This window comes from Canis lupus, chromosome 1 (assembly GCF_011100685.1).
Source record: "Canis lupus familiaris isolate Mischka breed German Shepherd chromosome 1, alternate assembly UU_Cfam_GSD_1.0, whole genome shotgun sequence".
In the NCBI taxonomy this organism is placed as follows: Eukaryota; Metazoa; Chordata; class Mammalia; order Carnivora; family Canidae; genus Canis; species Canis lupus.
The window spans coordinates 107,842,365-107,860,823 of NC_049222.1; the positions used below are offsets into that span (position 1 = coordinate 107,842,365).

An 18,459-nucleotide genomic window follows, 5' to 3' on the forward strand; every position below is an offset into this window, starting at 1 on the left:
ACTCCCAAGAGGAGGCACACCTACTGAATTTTTCCTGCTAATTGTAACCAGTGCATTCTAAAATAAACCTGGGCATACGCATGTGCATATGCGTGAGAGTTCTCTAGGGTATATGCTCAGGAATGGGACTGCTGGGTAGGGGGTTACATACCTTCAGTTTTACCATATATTGTCTCATTATCAAAGTGGTTTATAATGTGTGAGAATTCCACATAGTCCACTTTCTGCACATTTGATTAGACTTGGTCAAACTTTAAAATTTTGCCATTCTGGTGGGAGTATAATGGCATTTTTTTAATGTTTTAAAAACATTTTATTAAGATATACTTACGTACATATAGAAACACACATAAAATAAAAAGTGCAGTATAAATAACTATAAAATAAGCACCACCCATGTTACAGACTAGAATGACCCTAGAAGCTTTCTATGTATTTCTAATTTTAACCTCTTTCCTCCCAACTAGTATCCCGGCTTTTATGATAATTAGTTCTTTGTTTTTATTTATATTTTATTATCTATGTATGCATATCTAGACAGTACAGTTTTGTAATGTATACAAAGCAATATAGATTTTTTTTTTAAGTATGCTCCATGTCTACCGTGGGGCTTGAACTCATGACCCTAAGATTGAGCATTGCAGGCTCTACTGACTGTGCCAGCCAGGTGCCCGTACAATATAGTTTTTTTTTTTTTAAGTAACTTTTTTCTTTTTTTTTTAAAGTTTCATTTAAGTAATCTCTACACCTAACGTGGGGCTCAAACTCAAAACCCTGAGATCAAGAGTCACATGCTTTTATGACTGAGTCAGCCAGGAGCCCCTGTAAAACAATGTCATTTAGTGTGTCCATTTATGTAGTTTTTTTTTTTTAATTTTATTTATTTATTTATTTATGATAGTCACACAGAGAGAGAGAGAGAGAAGCAGAGACATAGGCAGAGGGAGAAGCAGGCTCCATGCACCGGGAGCCCGACGTGGGATTCGATCCCGGGTCTCCAGGATCACGCCCCGGGCCAAAGGCAGGCACTAAACCGCTGCGCCACCCAGGGATCCCCATTTATGTAGTTTTAATGCTTAGTTTTAAGTTGTTTGATTTTGATGTGTGTGGGCATAGGTTTTTAGAGTTTATCCTGTTGGCAGTGCACTGAGCTTCTTGAATCTAAAGTTTTATAACTTTGCCAAATATGGGAAATTTTCAGCTGTTATTTCTCTAAATGTTTTTTTCTGCATTGCACTCTTTCAACTTTCATTCTGGACTCTGATGACAGATCATAAACCCTTTGCTATTATCCCATAAGTTTCTGAGGCTCTGTATATTTTCCCCCCACTCTTTTGGGTCTGTTGTTCAAAGAGGTACTCTCTATTGATTTATCTTTAAAGTCACTAACTCTAAAAAATAAATAAATAAATAAATAAATAAATAAATAAAGTCACTAACTCTTTCCCCTGTCATCTTCACTCCACTATTTAGCCAATCAAGTGAACTTTCTGTTACTTGCTTTTTAGTTATAAATGTTCCACTTAGTATTTTTAAAAATATTTTATTTGTTTATTCATGAGAGACAGAGAGGCAGAGACATAGGCAGTGGGAGAAGTAGGCTCCCCATGGGGAGTCCGATGTGGGACTCAATGCCAGGACCCTGGCATCATGCTGAGCCAAAGGCCGACACTCAACCACTGAGCCATCCAGGTGCCCATCTACTTAGTGTTTTTCTTACATCTTTTGTATGGGGATAGATTTTTTTAAAGATTTTATTTATTTATTCATGAGAGACACAGAGATAGATAGATAGATAGATAGAGAGAGAGAGAGAGAGAGGCAGAGGGAGAAACAGGCTCCATGCAGGGAGCCAGACGTGGGACTCGATCCCGGGACTCCAGGGATCACGCCCTGGGTCAAAGGCAGGCGCTAAACTGCTGAGCCACCCAGGGATCCCCCACATAACCTTTCTCATTGTGTTTGTTTTTTGTTTTGTGTAGTGATTACAGCAGCTTTTTTTTTTTCATCATGATTAGTGTACTTCTTTTTTTTTTTTTAATTTTTATTTATTTATGATAGTCAGAGAGAGAGAGGCAGAGACACAGGCAGAGGGAGAAGCAGGCTCCATGCACCGGGAGCCCGACGTGGGATTCGATCCCGGGTCTCCAGGATCGCGCCCTGGGCCAAAGGCAGGCGCCAAACCGCTGAGCCACCCAGGGATCCCTGATTAGTGTACTTCTTAATTCCCATCACCTATTTCACCAGTCCCCTCACCCACCGCCCCTCTGGTAGCCATCAGTTTGTTCTCTATAGATAAGAGTCTGTTTCTTGGTTTGTCTTTGTCTTTCTTTTTTTCTCCTGCTTGTTTGTTTTGTTTCTTAAATTCCACATATGAATGAAATCATATGGCATTTGTGTGTCTCTGACTGACTTATTTCACTTAGCATTATACTTTCTAGCTCCATCTATGTTGTTGCAAATGGCAGGATTTCACTCTTTTTTATGGCTTAATAATATTCCATCACAAATACACACACACACACACACACACACACACACACGCACACACTACATCTTTTCTGTCCAGTCATCTCTTGATGGACACTTGGGCTGCTTCCAGCAATTTGGCTTTTGTAAATAAAGCTGCATTAAACATAGGGGTGCATGTATTCCCTTGGGGTAGTGTTTTTATATGTTTTGGGTAAATACCCAGTAGTGCAATTACTGGATTATAGGGTAGTTCTATTTTTAACTTTTTGAGGAACCTCCATATTGTTTTCCACAGTGGCTGCACCAGTTTGCATTCCTAACTGACATTCATAGAGGATTCCTTTTTCTCTACATCCTCGATGACACCTGTTGTTTCCTGTATTGTTAAATTTAACCGTTCTGGCAGATGTGAGATGGTATCTCACTTTAGTTTTGATTTGCATTTCCCTGATATTTAGTGATGTTGAGCATCTTTTCATGTGCCTGCTGGCCATTAAATTGTATTTAATGGTATTGAACTCAGCCCCTGGTAAATATCTTTCTACTTTCTGTTTCTATTAGTTTGACTACTTTAGATGCCTTATTTAATAAGTGGAATCATGTGGTATTTGCCTTTTTTCATGGTCTTCTAGAAGCTTTACAGTTTTAGCGTTTTTGTTGTTAATATATTATCTATTTCAAGTAAATATTTGTGTAAGGAGTGGAGTAAGAGTCAAGGTTAGTTATTTTTCCCACTTAGATACCCATTTGTTGAAAAAAATGATCCTTTCCTCATCAGATTGCCTTGTATCTTTGTTGAAAGTTGACTATAGATGTTTAGGTCTGTTTCCAGACTCTATTCTAATCAATTAATTTGCCAATGTAATCCTGTTATAATTACTAATATATTATAGTAAATCTTAAAATCAAGGTGTGTAAGTTCTCCAATTGTGTTATTCTCTTCCAGAATTGTTTTGGCTATTGTATGCTTTTGCTCTCCATGTATATTTTAGAAATAGCTTGCCATTTTTAAAAAATAAAAATTAAATCCTGCTGTGTTGTTAATTGGGATTGAATTATTGAGTGGATCTATGGGCCATTTTGGGAAGAATGAACAATTAGCAATACAATGTATTCTGATTCAGGAACATGGTGTATCTCTCTGTTTATTTACATGTTCTTAAATTTCTCACAGAAATATTTTGTAAATTTCAGTATATAACATGTCTTGCACATATTTTGTAAAGTTTATCCCTAATGATTTCATGTTTTATATTTATTGTAAATAATATCTTTAAATTTTAATTCTAATTCTTCATTGCTTCGTATATTGAGGTACAACTGATTTGTGTGTATTGATCTTGATAAACTCATCTTTTTTGTATCTTTAAGCTTATCTACATATACAATTATTTAGATTTGAATAAAGACTTTTATTCTTCCTGCTAATCTTTTATAACTTACTATACTTGCTTTATTGCATTGACTAGAATCTCCAGTATGATATTGAATAGAAGGAGTGAAAATGGACATCTATGCATTTAACGATTTTCAGGAGAGAGCAGTGATTCCATTATGTATGATGTTATTTATAGGATTATCCCCTCCCCCAATGTCTTTCATTAGATGAAAAAAGTTCTTTTATATTCCCAGTTTTCTGTAAGTTTTTAGATGAATGAAGATTGAATTTTGTTAAGTATTTACAACTATTGAGATGATTGTATATTTTTCCTGTATTTTGTTAATATGGTTCATTATATTGCTTGATTTTCAAATGTTAAAGCTTTCTTGCATTCCTGGAATATGCCCCACTTGATCATGGTGTATTATTATTTTTTATATATTGCTGGATTAAATTTGCTGCTCTTAGGGATGTTGAATCTAGGCTGATGAAGGCTATTGGTACTTAGTTTTCTTCTAGTGTCCTTGCCTGGCTTTATCATCAGAATAATACTGGCTTCATGAAATGTTGCCACTTTCTCTGGTTTCTAAGAGTTTCTGTTAGATTGTTATTATTTCTTCAAAAATTTGATAGAATATGCCAGTGAATCATCTGGGCCTGGAGTTTTCTTTGTGTGAAGGTTTTTAGTTATACTTCAGTTTATCTAATAGATAGTAGGGCTCTTTTGTTTTTCTGTTTCATGTATTAGTTTTGGTAATTTCCATGTTTCAGGGAAGTTTTTTTCATTTTAACTAAGTTTCAAGTATGTTGGCAGAACGATGTTCATCATACTTGTTTTATCCCTTTAAGGACCTGTAGTGATGTCCCTCTTTCATTGGTGATCTTGGTGCTTATCATCTTCTCCTTTTTTTTCCTCAAACGTTGTATCAATTCTAAAAGTTCAACTTTTAGTTTTGTTATTTTCTCTATTGTTTGTTAATTTTCTATTTCATTGACTTCTGCTCATATCTTTAATATTTCCTACCTTTTACTGACTTTATTGTTTTAGCTTTTTAAATTTTTAAAAATTTCTTTTAATTATTTTTTATTGTTTTTTAAGATTTTATTTATTTATCCATGAGAGACACAGAAGAGAGAAAGAGGCAGAGACACAGGCAGAGGGAGAAGCAGGCTTCATGCAGGGAGCCTGATGTGGGACTTGATCCTGAGTCTCCAGGATCACACCTTGGGTGGAAGGCGGTGCTAAACTGCTGAGCCACCAGGGCTGCCCTATTGTTTTAGCTTTTTAAGGTAGAGGCTTAGGTTGACTTTGGGCCTTTCTTCTTTTCTAATATAGGCATTTAAAGCTATACACTTCCCTCTAGGTATCACTTTCGTTACATCCCACAAATTTTGACATATTGCTTTATTTACTTTCAACTAAAAACTATGAAATTTTCTTTGTGATTTCTTCTGTGACCATTGGCTGTTTAGAAATGTGCTTTTTAATAGACTTTATTTCTTAGAGCAATTTTATTATTTTTTTAAAAGATGGATCTATTTATTCATGAGAGACAGAGAGGGAGAGAGGCAGAGACACAGGCAGAGGGAGAAGCAGGCCCCCCGCAGGGAGCAATCCAGGATCCCAGGATCACGCCCCTAGCTGAAGGCAGACACCCAACCACTGAGCCACCCAGGTGTCCCTCTTAGAGCAATTTTAGATTCACAGTAAATTTGAGCAGAATTATGGGTACAAAGATTTCCTATATATTCTTTGTCCCCACACATGCGCAGCTTCCCCTGTTATCAAAATGCCCCACCTGCGTGGTATATTGTTAAAACTGATGACCTACATTGACACGTCATTATTACCCAAAGACCATAGTTCACATTAGGGTTCATTTTGGTGTGTATTGTGTGGATTGGACAAAGGTATAATGACATGTATCCATATCATAGATATTTTTTTTGCCCTGAAAATTGTGCTCTGCATGTTCATCCCTACCCCCAACCCCTGGCAACCAATTATCATTTTACTGTCTCTATAGTTTTGCTCTTTCCAGATGTCATATTGTTGGAATCACACAGTATGTAGCCTTTTCAGATTGACTTCTTTCCCTTAGCAATATATATTTAATTTTTTTCCAAGTATTTTCATGGCTTGATAGCGCTTTTCTTTTTTGCACTGAATAATAGTCCGTTGTCGGAATGTACCACAGTTTATCCAACCTCCTGAAGGATATTTTGGTTGCTTCTAAGTTTTGGCAATTATGAATAAAGCTGTTATAAATGTTCATGTACAGGTTTTCATGAACATAAGTGCTCTCTAGGAGGGATCCCTGGGTGGCTCAGAGGTTTAGCGCCTGCCGTCGGCCCAGGGCGCGATCCTGGAGTCCCGAGATCAAGTCCCGAGTCAGGCTTCCTGCATGGAGCCTGCTTCTCCCTCTGCCTGTGTCTCTGCTTCTCCCTCTGTCTGTGTCTCTGCCTCTCTCTTACTCTGTGTCTCATGAATAAATAAATAAAATCTTAAAAAAAAAAAGAGCTCTCTAGGATAGATACCAAGAGTAGGGTTCCTGGATTGTATGGTAAGAGTATGTTTATTTGTGTAAGAAACTGCCAAACTCCCCTCCAAAGTAGATGTACCATTTTGTATTCTCATCAGCAATGAATGAAGATGCCTTTTGCTCCACAACCTCACAGCACTTGGTGTTATTAGTCATCTGGATTTGGTTATTCTAATAATAGTGTGGTGCTCTCCTTGTTTGAGGTTGCTTTTCCCTGATGACCTATGATGTATGGAGCATCTTTTTATACTGCCATCTGTATATCTTCTGTGGTGAAGTATCTATTAAGGTCTTTGATAAAAAATAAATTAAAAAAAAAAAAAGGTCTTTGAAAAAAAAAGTTCTTTGGCCCATTTTGAAATCAGATTGTTTTCTTATTGCTGGGCTTTAAGAGTTCTTTTTTTTTTAAATTTTTATTTATTTATGATAGTCACACACACAGAGAGAGAGAGAGAGAGAGAGAGAGAGAGAGGCAGAGACATAGGCAGAGGGAGAAGCAGGCTCCATGCACCGGGAGCCCGATGTGGGATTCGATTCCGGGTCTCCAGGATTGCGCCCTGGGCCAAAGGCAGGCGCGCTAAACCGCTGCGCCACCCAGGGATACCAAGAGTTCTTTTTTTTTTTTTTTAAGAGTTCTTTATGTATTTTGGATAATAGTTCTTTAGCAGATGTATCTTTTACAAATACTTTCTCTCAATCTGTGGCTCATCTTATTATCTTGGTAAAATCTTTCACACAACAGGTTTTTAATTTTAATGAAACCCAGCTTATCAGTAATTTCTTTGATGGGTTATATACCCTTGGATTTGTCTCTATAAAGTTATTGCCATAGTCATGATCATCTAGATTTTCTCCTATGTCATTGTCAGTTTTACACTTTTCCATTTAACATTTGGGTTTGTGATCTATTTTAATTTTTTATGAAGTGTGTAAGGTCTGTGTCTAAGTCCTTTTTTTGTCTGTGAGTGTTCAGTTGTTCCAGTACCACTTGTTGAAAAGACTATCTTTGCTCCATTTTATTGCCTTTGATCTTTTTTCAAAGATATGTGAGTCTATTTCTGGGCTCTCTATTCCATTGATCTAATTGTCTGAGTATTTTTTTCCAATACCATATTTCTTGATTGTTTCAGTTTATAGTAAGCCTTAAAATCAGATAATGTTAGTCCTTAAACTTTGTTCCTCAATATTGTGTTGGCTATTCTGGGTTCTTTGCTTCTCCATGCAAGAGAAGCATGTAAACTTTAGGATCAGTTTGTCAGTATCCACAAAATAGCTTGGTTGGATATAATTGGAAATTGCTAGAAGTATTTTTAAATTTTATTTTAATTAATTTTAAAATATTTTATTTATTCATGAGACAGAGAGAGAGAGAGAGAGAGAGAGGCAGAGACACAGGCAGAGGGAGAAGCAGGCTCCGTGCAGGGACCCCAACATCGGACTCAATCCCGGGTCTCCAGGATCACTCCATTGCAGGCGCTAAACCGCTGAGCCACCCAGGCTGCCCTAGAAGTATTTTTTATTTTATTTTTAAAGATTTTTTTTATTTATTTAAAGATTTTATTTATTTATTCATGAGAGAGAGAGAGCGAGAGACGCAGAGACACAGGCAGAGGGAGAAGCAGGCTCCATGCAGGGAGCCCGACGCGGGACTCGATCCTAGGTCTCCAGGATCACGTCCTGGGCTGAAAGCGGCGCTAAACCGCTGAGCCACCCGGGCTGCCCTGGAAGTATTTTTTTTAATTTTATTTATTTATGACAGTCACAGAGAGAGAGAGAGAGAGAGAGAGGCAGAGACACAGGCAGAGGGAGAAGCAGGCTCCATGCAGGGAGCCTGACGCGGGACTCGATCTCGGGACTCCAGGATCGCGCCCTGGGCCGACGGCAGGCGCTAAACCGCTGAGCCACCCAGGGATCCCTAGAAGTATTTTTTAAATCTCCAAATATTTGAGTTTTTACCAGCCCCATTTTTTATATAATGACTTAAAATTCAATGTCATTGTGGTCAGAGAACATACTCTGTACACTTGGAATTGTTTTACTTTATTTATTGAGAATTTTTTATGGCTTAACATGTGATCATCTTGGAGAACATTACCTGTGCACCTTAAAATACTGTGCATTTTGATATTATTGGATAGAGTATCCTGTAAATGTCAATTAGGTGAAATTGGTTGATGTTTAGTTCAAGTCTGTATTATTAGTGATTTTATTTTATTTTATTTTATTATTTTATTTTTTATTAGTGATTTTATATACTTGTTCTATAAGTTACTGAAGGAGAGAGTATTGTTATGTCCAAATGTAAGTATAGATTCATCTCCTTTAATTCTGTCAATTTTTGCTTCATGAAGTTTGAATTTTTGTTGCTAGGTGTATACACATTAGTACCATTATATCTTTTGGATGAGTTGACCCTTCATCATTATGAAATATCTCTTCATCCCTGGTATATTACTTATTCTGTAGTCTGCTTGTCTTTTTTTTTTTTTTTTTTTGCTTTGTCTTAATAATAACCACTCTATCCTTCTTATGATTTGTGTTTGTGTGGCATATATTTTCCATCCTTACACTTTTAATCTACCCATGTCTTCATAATTAAAATGTGTTCTTGTAGCCAGCATATACAGTTCTTTCTTGATTTTTTAAAGGATATTTTTAAAAATTTAATTTATTTATTCATGAGAGACAGAGAGAGAGAGAGGCAAAGACACAGGCAGAGGGAGAAGCAGGCTCCATGCAGGGAGCCCGATATGGGACTCAAACCCAGGTCTCCAGGATCATGCGCTGGGCTGAAAGTGGCGCTAAAATGCTGAGCCACCGGGGCTGCCCTCTTGATTTTTTATTCAGTATGAAAGAGTGTTTAGGCCATTTATGTTTATTGTAATTTTTAAAAAAGATTTTATTTATTTATTCATGACAGAGAGAGAGAGAGAGAGAGAAAGAGGCAGAGACACAGGCAGAGGGAGAAGCAGGCTTCATGCTGATAGCCTGATGTGGGACTCCAGGACCACTCCCTGGGCTGAAGGCAGGTGCAAAACCGCTGAGCCACCCAGGGATCCCTGTTTTTATTGTAATTATCAATAGAATTATGTTTAAGTCTACCCTCTTGGTACTTCTTTTCTTTTTGTCTCATCTCTTCTTTGTTACTTTATTCCTCATTTTCTAATTAGATTGGGTTTTTAAAAAGATTTTTAGAATTCCATTTTTATCTCCATTCTTGGTTCATTTACTGTACCTCTTTTTTTTTATGTGTTCAGTGATTGTTCTAAAGCTTACAGTATACATCTTAAACTCATCACCATCTTCTTTCAAATAATATTAAACAATTTCTCACAAAATTTAAGAATAGTACAATAATGTATTTCTACTCCCTCCTCCTGTCCTTTGTATTATTGTAAGACGTTTTTCTTCTCAGCACATTATAAACATAATACATTGATACTATTTTTGCTTTAAATAATCAATGTCTTTTTAAAAAGATTTATTTATTTATTCATGAGAGACACACACACACAGAGGCAGAGACATAGGCAAAGGGAGAAGCAGGTTCCCTGTGGGGAGCCCTATGCGGGACTCGATTTTAGGACCTGAGCCAGAGGCAAATGCTCAACCCCTGAGGCACCTAGGCATCTCTAAATAATCAATGTCTTTAAAAGAAGTTTTTATTTTTTATTTTTTAAAGATTTATTTATTTATTTATGATAGGCATAGAGAGAAAGAAAGGCAGAGATTCAGGAGGAGGGAGAAGCAGGGTCCATGCCGGGAGCCTGACGCGGGACTCGATCCCGGAACTCCAGGATCGCGCCCTGGGCCAAAGGCAGGCGCCAAACCGCTGAGCCACCCAGGGATCCCCTAAAAGAAGTTTTTAAATGAGAAAAAATGTGTCTTATGTTCACCTCAATATTTCCCATTTCCAGCACTGTTTATTCCTTTGTATAGATCCACGTTTCCATCTGGTATCCTTTTTCTTCCATTTAAGAACTTCCTTTAGCATTTTTTGTAATACAGACCTGCCAGCAATGAATTCTCTCAACTTTTGTTTGTCTGAAAATCTTTGCTTCACCTTTAGTTATGAAACATCTTTATATGAATATATGAAATATATTCAGTTATGAAAGAACATTTCAGTGTATAATTTTGATTTGACGGGTTTTTTTCTGTAATTTCTTGTCCTCTTGCTTTTATACTTTCTGGTGGCCTTCCTGCATTCATTCTTTGTTTCATTGTATGTGTCTCACTCTTTCCCAGTCTGCTTTTAAAATTTTCTGTTTTTCACTGTTTTTCAGGAATGTTATTATCAGAGACCTTTCAGTTTTTTTCTGATTATCCTGTTTGGCCTTCGGGGTTTCTTGGAACTGAAGATTTACAGTTTTTATCAAATTAGGAAAAATTTAGGCCAATATTTTTTCAAACATCTGCCCCCGCCCCCCGGCTCTTTTCCTGGAACTCCAGTTTCACATCACTTATTTTAGAGTGTTTGATATTGTCCATTAAGTCATTGAGTCTCTGTCTTCTTTTTTCAGTATTTTTTCTCTGTATTTCCTTTTGTTTAATTTCTATTGCTGTTTATTTGGGTTCATTGATCCTTCCTTCTACAGTATCTAATCTGCTGTTAATCTCAGATCTTTTTAAAAAAGACTTATTCATTTATTTCTTTACTTATTTATTTATTTGAGAGCATGTGAACAGAGAGAGGGGCAGAGGGAGAGGGAAAAGGAGGAAGCAAAGCTCCCTGCTGAGTGCAGACCTCAATCCCACAACCCAGAGATCTTACCTGAGCCCAAATCAAGAGCCAGAATGCTCAACTGATTGAGCTACCCAGGAGCTCCAGGAACTTTTCTTTTCTTTTTTTTTTAATTTATTTATTTATTATTTATGATAGTCACACAGAGAGAGAGAGAGAGAGGCAGAGACATAGGCAGAGGGAGAAGCAGGCTCCATGCACCGGGAGCCCGATGTGGGATTCGATCCTGGGTCTCCAGGATCGCGCCCTGGGCCAAAGGCAGGCGCCAAACCGCTGCGCCACCCAGGGATCCCTCCAGGAACTTTTCATTTCAGATATTACAGTTGTAATTTCTAGAAGTCTCACTGTTTCTTTTTCATATCTTCTGTTTTTCTACTTGTCAGGTTTATGTTTTTCTTTAAATACTTTAATATAGTTTTAATAACTGTTTTAATATCCCTGACTGCTAATTCCATCCTCTGTCATTTATTGCATCTTTGTCATTTATTTATTGTTTTATTTACTGATTTTACTCCTGATTATAGGTCAGATTCCTTCCGTTTTCACTTGTTCACTAATTTTTTATTGTATGCTAGACTTAATTAATTTTATGGGTTTTTAAAAAACATTTTATTTATTTTTTTCATAGACACACAGAGAGAGAGGCAGAGACACAGGCAGAGGGAGAAGCAGGCTCCATGCAGGGAGCCTGACGTGGGACTGGATCCTGGGTCTCCAGGATCATACCCCAGGGTGCAGGTGGCGCCAAACCGCTGCACCACCGGGGCTGCCCTAATTTTATGTTTTTGAATGTCTGGCTTTTGTTGCCTTCCTTCAGTGAGTATTGAACTTTTTCCTAGCAGGCAGTGTTACTTGTGGTTCATTTTGATCCTTTGAGGCTTGCTTGATTTTAAGTTTCATTCGAGTGGGTCTAGAGTAGTCTTTTCTCCAAAAATACTTCAGTCCTGTTGCTAAGGCAGGTCCCTTCTGGCATCCCTACTGAATACCCCATCCAGAACTCAGATGTCTTCCAGTTACTCTTTCCATGGCCTTGTGGATTTTCCATCCTACACATGTGCATCTTAAAATTCAGCAAAGACTCAAGGGGACTCCTATGCAAACCTTTTCCTTCTCTTCCCAGCTGCCTCTCCTCCAGAATCCTTCCTAGGATCTCCCAGCTGCTTTAGCCTCTCTGAACTCCTTCCTTGTCTCCTCAACTCTATGAGACTGCCATGCTTTGCTTGCAATCTTCTTCCCAGCTCTGCAGACTAGAATATGCTTTCAGGCAGAAAACCAAGACCATTGTATGGCATACCTCATTTGTTTTCCTTCTCTCAGGGATTTAAGTCTTGTGCTGTCTGTTATCTAATATCTCAAGACAGTTGTTTTATAAATTTTGTCTAACTGTCTGGTTGTTTACAATAGGAGGGTAAGTTGTGCCCCCTTTACTTCATTGTGGATGACAGAATTATCCACACTGAATTTTAAGTTTCAGTTATTTTTGTTATTTTAAGACATTCTGTTTAGTTTTTTTAAATCTTCATGAGCAATTTATAGTTTCTTATTCCTTTCAAGTATTTCCAAGGTTGTCTTTTATTATGTAAGCACAGCAAATATAGTTGTGTTATAATCTTCAATCATTCTAATATTTGGAAGTAACTTCAGGTTGTTGTTTTCTGTGTTGTTTCTAATGGTTATTGCTCGTGGTGTCTTTTGTTTGTGTGTGCTTCATTGTCTCAAAGTCCTATCTATTTATTTATTTAATCATTATTTGTGGGAATTCTTTTTTTAAAGATCTTTTTAGGGGCAGACTCCTGGGTGGCTCAGTTGGTTAAGCGTCTGCCTTTGGCTCATGTCATGATCCCGGGGTCTTGAGCCCCGCTTCAAGCTCACTGCTCTGCAGGGAGCCTACTTCTCCCTCTTCCTCTGCCTCTCCCCCTGCTTGTGCTCTCTCCCTCTCTCTCTCAAATAAATAAATGAAATCTTTAAAAAGAGAGAGATAGAGAGAGAGAAAGAGAAAATGTGAATGGGGGAGGGACAGAAGGAAAGGGAGAGAGAATCCCAAGAGGACCCCATGCCCAGTGCGGACTGAGGAGGGGCTCCATCCCATGACCCCCCGAGTACATGACCTGAGCCAAAATCAAGAGCCAGACATCTAATTGACCGAGCCAGCCAGGCACTCCTATTTCTGGGAATTCTTAAGGCATGGGATAAAGGTACATTCATCCAAATAGGACTTTTGTTTCTACCTGGTGCATAGGGACATTAGAAAGAGAATATTTGAAACTCATTTTTGGCTTGAGTTCTTGAGACAACCAGGGTAAAATATTTGGGCTGCAAATCCAAACTAGGCCTGGCTTGTGCTTATGACATGTCAAAAGCTTTAAAAATGTCCCTTTGTTTTGCTCATTTCTGAAGCAACCTTCTTTGCATTCCCTGTATTGTGGAAGGGTTGAGTGCGAGCTTCTGGTTCATTAGTTATACTGAATGTGTAGCCCTTTGAAGTGTGATGTTTAGGGGAAGACCTGATTCTTACTTGTGCAGGCTCTGGTGCTTTATATCTGATCTCCATGGTTCTTTGATTTCTTAAGGGTCACAAAATTGGAAACTACAGGTACAATTTTCTGTACTTAACTTTTACCTTCAGGGAAAAATTGTTTTGCAAGTCCTCTTTCTCCACTGTTTTTGTCTGTACTTCAATTTTTGTCTAATAATTCCTCAATTTTTCAATATTTTAATTCTTTTAGAAAGATTTAAAATATCTTACAGACTTTTAAGTTATTTACAGTGAGAGGGTTGATCCAAATATTTAACTTGCCTATCACCAAGAGAAAATATAGTATTTTATTTTCTAAAATGTGGTCAAACTGTAATTATTTCCTTGCACCTTGCATTTTGCTATTTATTTATTTATTTATTTATTTATTTATTATTTTTTATTTATGATAGGCACACAGTGAGAGAGAGAGAGAAGGCAGAGACACAGGCAGAGGGAGAAGCAGGCTCCATGCACCAGGAGCCCGACGTGGGATTCGATCCCGGGTCTCCAGGATCGCACCCTGGGCCAAAGGCAGGCGCTAAACCGCTGCGCCACCCAGGGATCCCTCATTTTGCTCTTATTACTAAATTTTGGCAAGCCTTCCATTGCAGTTTGTATAGAGCAACAAACTGAATTTTTTTAAAGATTTATTTATTTATTCATGAGAGACACAGACTGAGAGAGAGAGGCAGAGACACAGGCAGAGGGAGAAGCAGGCTCCTTGTAGGGAGCCTGATGTGGTACTCGATCCTGGATCCCAGGGTCACGACCCAAGTCAAAGGCAGGCGCCCAACTGCTGAGCCACCCAGGCATCCCAACAAACTGAATTTTTAAGGAATTTTAGGAATCAATCAAGTTCAGAGTGTTAGTGGGGATGCAGTTGGTCTTAGGCATGAGAGAGCATGGCCATCCCTGAAACTATAAATGCTTAAGTCTGATTATATCATGAAATGTACAGATGGTCATAGGAAGAAGGGAAGAAGGTAAGGCTAAAGAGGTCAGCAGGGCTCTGATCAAAAAGCCTAAGAAGCAGTTTCTCTCACATGGCACAACTCCATGGGAGCATTATGTATGTGGTAATTTAAGTAAATGGTGCTCCCTGACATTCTGTAGGCTTCTGCAAAGCCTAGAAGATTACCTTTTATTCACTAGTCTAAGAAAAGAGGAAGAAAAGAGGTAGGTGGTGAATAAGAGACCCTGTTACTATAGCAGGTACCCCAGAATACCTGCAAGACGATAGAAAATACTTCTTCTGGGGTCCCTCCATGGTTGTAAGTTCTCTAGCACACATATTCATGATCCTGGAAATGGGTACCTTTTAGGTTTTATTCTAGGCTCTACCTTACCTAGATCAGTAGTGCTAGGTTAGTGATGCCCTTTCTTATCTAGAACATAAGGGAAAAGAAGGGGATCTCCTAAGGATCCAAATTGTTCTGTATGATTCAAATTCTCATTCTCAGGAATGCTGAAACACTTGTAAAGCTGGTAGCCATGGGGAAACTGCCTCTTGAGGCCCAGCCTCCTCCAAACCTGACTGCTAACCCAACCTCTGTCTTCAACTCCTGGCTCAACAGCCTTCCCCAGCCCATCAAGCATATGGTCTTTGGCTACGTGACTGAATGCAACTTAGAGAAACAGTTTTTGAAGGTCAGTAAAAATAGCTGAGAAGAGCCTGGATTTACTCAAAACCTTCAATGAAACAGAAATTTCAGCTTTTGTTAGCACTAGGAAAAAATCCCAGAAGCATTAGGATAACCTGCATCCCTGGTAATGCAAAGAACTATAGCTTGTAGAATGCCCTTCCTTGGATTGGTTTTCCGTATCAGAGGGTCAGCTTGGAGATCTGATTTTTCTCAGTGGCCTACAGCTTAGAATTTTCTGGGGAAGATAGTTTCCTTGTCTGTATTTTTTTGGTTAAGTTTAAGGACTTAAAGTTAACTCCTGCTCTCTCTCCCCTCAACAGGTTAAGGAGGGTCCAAGTTTTGCATTTGTGGCCTTCATTGAAACCATGTCATTCATCCCTGGGTCTGTCTTCTGGTCCATCCTCTTCTTCCTGCTTTTGCTGATTTTGGGGCTGATCAGCATGATAGGGATCATGCAAGGAATCCTCATTCCATTCCAGAACACCTTTTCTTCTTTCAGGAAATCTACGAAACTGCTTACAGGTATTCTGACCAATGCCCTACTCCCACCAATGGCCCTGACTTCTCTAAGACTTCCCCAGCCCAAGTCTGTAACCTTTGCTTAGCCCTTGTCACCCAACCAGATCTCTGACCTTGATCCAGATCCAATGTTTCCTCCAGTGGTTGTCTTTGGGTTCATGTTCCTGTGTGACCTCTTCTTCACTCGACCTTCAGGCATCTACTACATCAGACTGCTGAGTGAATACTGGATAGTCCTCCCCATAATCATCACCATCATACTTGAAAACATGGCTGTGGGCTGGGCCTATGGGGCCAGGAGGTGATACCTTGGGTCTATAGGGAAGGTTGACCCCTTTTTCTTGTCTGTCTTGTCACCCAACTAGAGTGATGTAGGGACACTTAACCTCAGGGCCTTCTGAAAAACCTATTCATTCATTCATTCATTCATTCACTTAACATATTTATTGAGTGCTTAATATGTGCCAGAAACTGTTTTACCCACCAAGGTTATTGAAGAGAACAAGCATCCCTGTCCTTAAGGAATTTACATTCTGGTGGTAGTGACAGGCAATAACCAGATGAATATATAAAAATGTCAGGTACTGATAACTGACAGAAGAAAATCAAAAGGTAAAGTGAGATGATCAAGAATGGGAATATGCATGGGTGTTAATTTAGATAGGATTACAGGGAAGGCCTCTCTGATAAGGTGACATTTGAGCAGACTCCTGAATGACATGAAGGAAGGAGCCATGACAAGATTTTGAGGAAGTGTTGCAAGCAGAGGAAACACTAAATACCAGGGGAAGAGGAAGCATCAGGCTTGGAGATTTTGAGGAATAAATAGATGAGAGAGGTTGGAGTAGAGTGTTGGGAGTAGAAGCCAGAGAGATCATGTAGGACTTTCTAAGCCAGACTTAGGACTTAGATTTTTTTTTAAGATTTTATTTATTTACTCATGAGAGACACACAGAGAGAGGCAGAGACATAAGCAGATGGAGAAGCAGGCTTCCTGCGGGGAGTTCGATGTGGGACTTGATCCCTGGACCGCGGATCATGTCCTGAGCCAAAGGCAGATGCTCAACTGCTGAGCCACCCAGGTGTCCCAGGGCTTAGCTTTTTATGCAGAATGAGAGGGGAGACATTGGAAGGTTCTGAGTAGGGGAGTGACATCATCAGATTTATGTATTTTTTAAAAAATACCTATGACTGCTGTGTGGAGAATAGATTCAGAGGAGTCAAGAGTGAAGCAAGGAGAACAGTTGGGTGCTATTTTAATATTCCAAGTGAGAGCTAACAACAGCTTGGGGTAAGGTGATAGAGGTATAGGTTGAGAGATGTCATCTAATGCTGCAAGGAAAACCACCAGGGAAGGGAGAACAAGATAATCAGGAACTGGGACTTAGTAGGCATAACTGTGCAAGGAAGAGTGGGAAAATCCAAATCAAATACAAAGGACTCCCAAGCCTGACTTTTTAACAGGCTAGTGTGTGGATGTCCAAGTGGCATAATTCATAGGCAGAAGGCTCAGGTAGCAGCATTTTCAGGTGAGAGTGGTTCACTCATTTATGAACTCATTCAAAAAATTTTCTTGAGGCTTTCTCTGTGTCTGGAAAGCTTGTTACTGGGATACAAATAAATTAGAATGAGCTCCTCCTCTCAAAAAACACAGAAGCCAAACAGAAAGACATATATATATAAGCAGATAATCCCAGTACTGGTGGTAAGTCTATAGTAGAGGTAGTCAGGGGCACTCTTGAGGCACCTGGAGAATCTGGAAAGGCATACTAAAGGGGAAGGTGGCTGAGCATAGTCCAGACAGATGAATAGGTAGACAAAGAGAATAGCATTCTAGGCCAAAGAACCCAATTGGATATTTATTGTGATTGAGCACATGTAGTAGAGGAGGCTGGATCCATGGGCTGGAAGAAACTAAGAAAGGTTCACTGAGGGCCAAGTGTTGCCTTCTTTTCTCAGTCTGCATTGTTCAGTATGGACGCCCAACATGTAGAAGAGCCCCTCGTGATCATAAACATTTTCATATTCATGGAATGAATGAAAGGACTTGCCCTTTATCCTGAAGGCATTGGGTACCCTTGAAGGGTTTTGAGCAATAGAGGGATGTTTGAACATTTTTTCTTGGGATGGGATGCAAGACTGACTAGGGAAATGATAAGAGAGGATGAGAGGCAGAGATTTGGAGGTGAAGTAGAATATTTGAAAGATGCTAAGGTTGGGCTGACCTCCAACCCCAAGGCTGGGTGAGGCCTGACTAGGCCTCCTGCAGTCTTGTGTCCCTTCCTCCCAGGTTCCTTGAAGACTTGGCGATCGTATGGGGATCCCCCGCCTCTGCCATCATTCGTTGGCTGTGGTGCTTTCTGTGTCCAATTGTACTGGTAGCCCTCTTTGTGATTACTCTGATTCATCTATCTCTGAAGAGTATCACCTATGTGGCCTGGGACTCAAGCAGTGTAAGCCTCCTTCCCCAGACACCAGACCTTCCTAGGGAGTGGGGGCTGGATCTTTCAACCCATTCGTGGCCTAAAGACCCTATCCTCTTATTCTCTGACTCCCTAAAGATTCATTAGTCCTCTGCCCTGGTTCCCCTCCCACCCTTCCCTTTTCTGGGAACCTCAATGTTCTGAACTCCTTTCCCA

At 39.2% G+C, this 18,459-nt stretch overlaps 1 protein-coding gene across 13 annotated transcripts in view; it reads left to right on the forward strand.

The window, feature by feature from the left end:
• The window catches only part of SLC6A16 (solute carrier family 6 member 16), a 35,375-nt gene that overhangs the window by 16,281 nt on the left and 635 nt on the right, over nucleotides 1-18,459 (forward strand). For 5 of the 13 annotated variants that reach the window (XM_038528259.1, XM_038528264.1, XM_038528260.1 and 2 more), the window contains 4 exons: nucleotides 15,119-15,305; nucleotides 15,622-15,823; nucleotides 15,944-16,121; nucleotides 18,090-18,273. In XM_038528259.1, the coding sequence (XP_038384187.1) occupies nucleotides 15,119-15,305; nucleotides 15,622-15,823; nucleotides 15,944-16,121; nucleotides 18,090-18,273 (751 nt within the window). Of the gene's footprint in view, nucleotides 1-15,118; nucleotides 15,306-15,621; nucleotides 15,824-15,906; nucleotides 16,122-18,089; nucleotides 18,347-18,459 lie in introns of those variants that run through there. The other 8 variants (XM_038528262.1, XM_038528261.1, XM_038528263.1 and 5 more) reach the window with 8 other exon arrangements.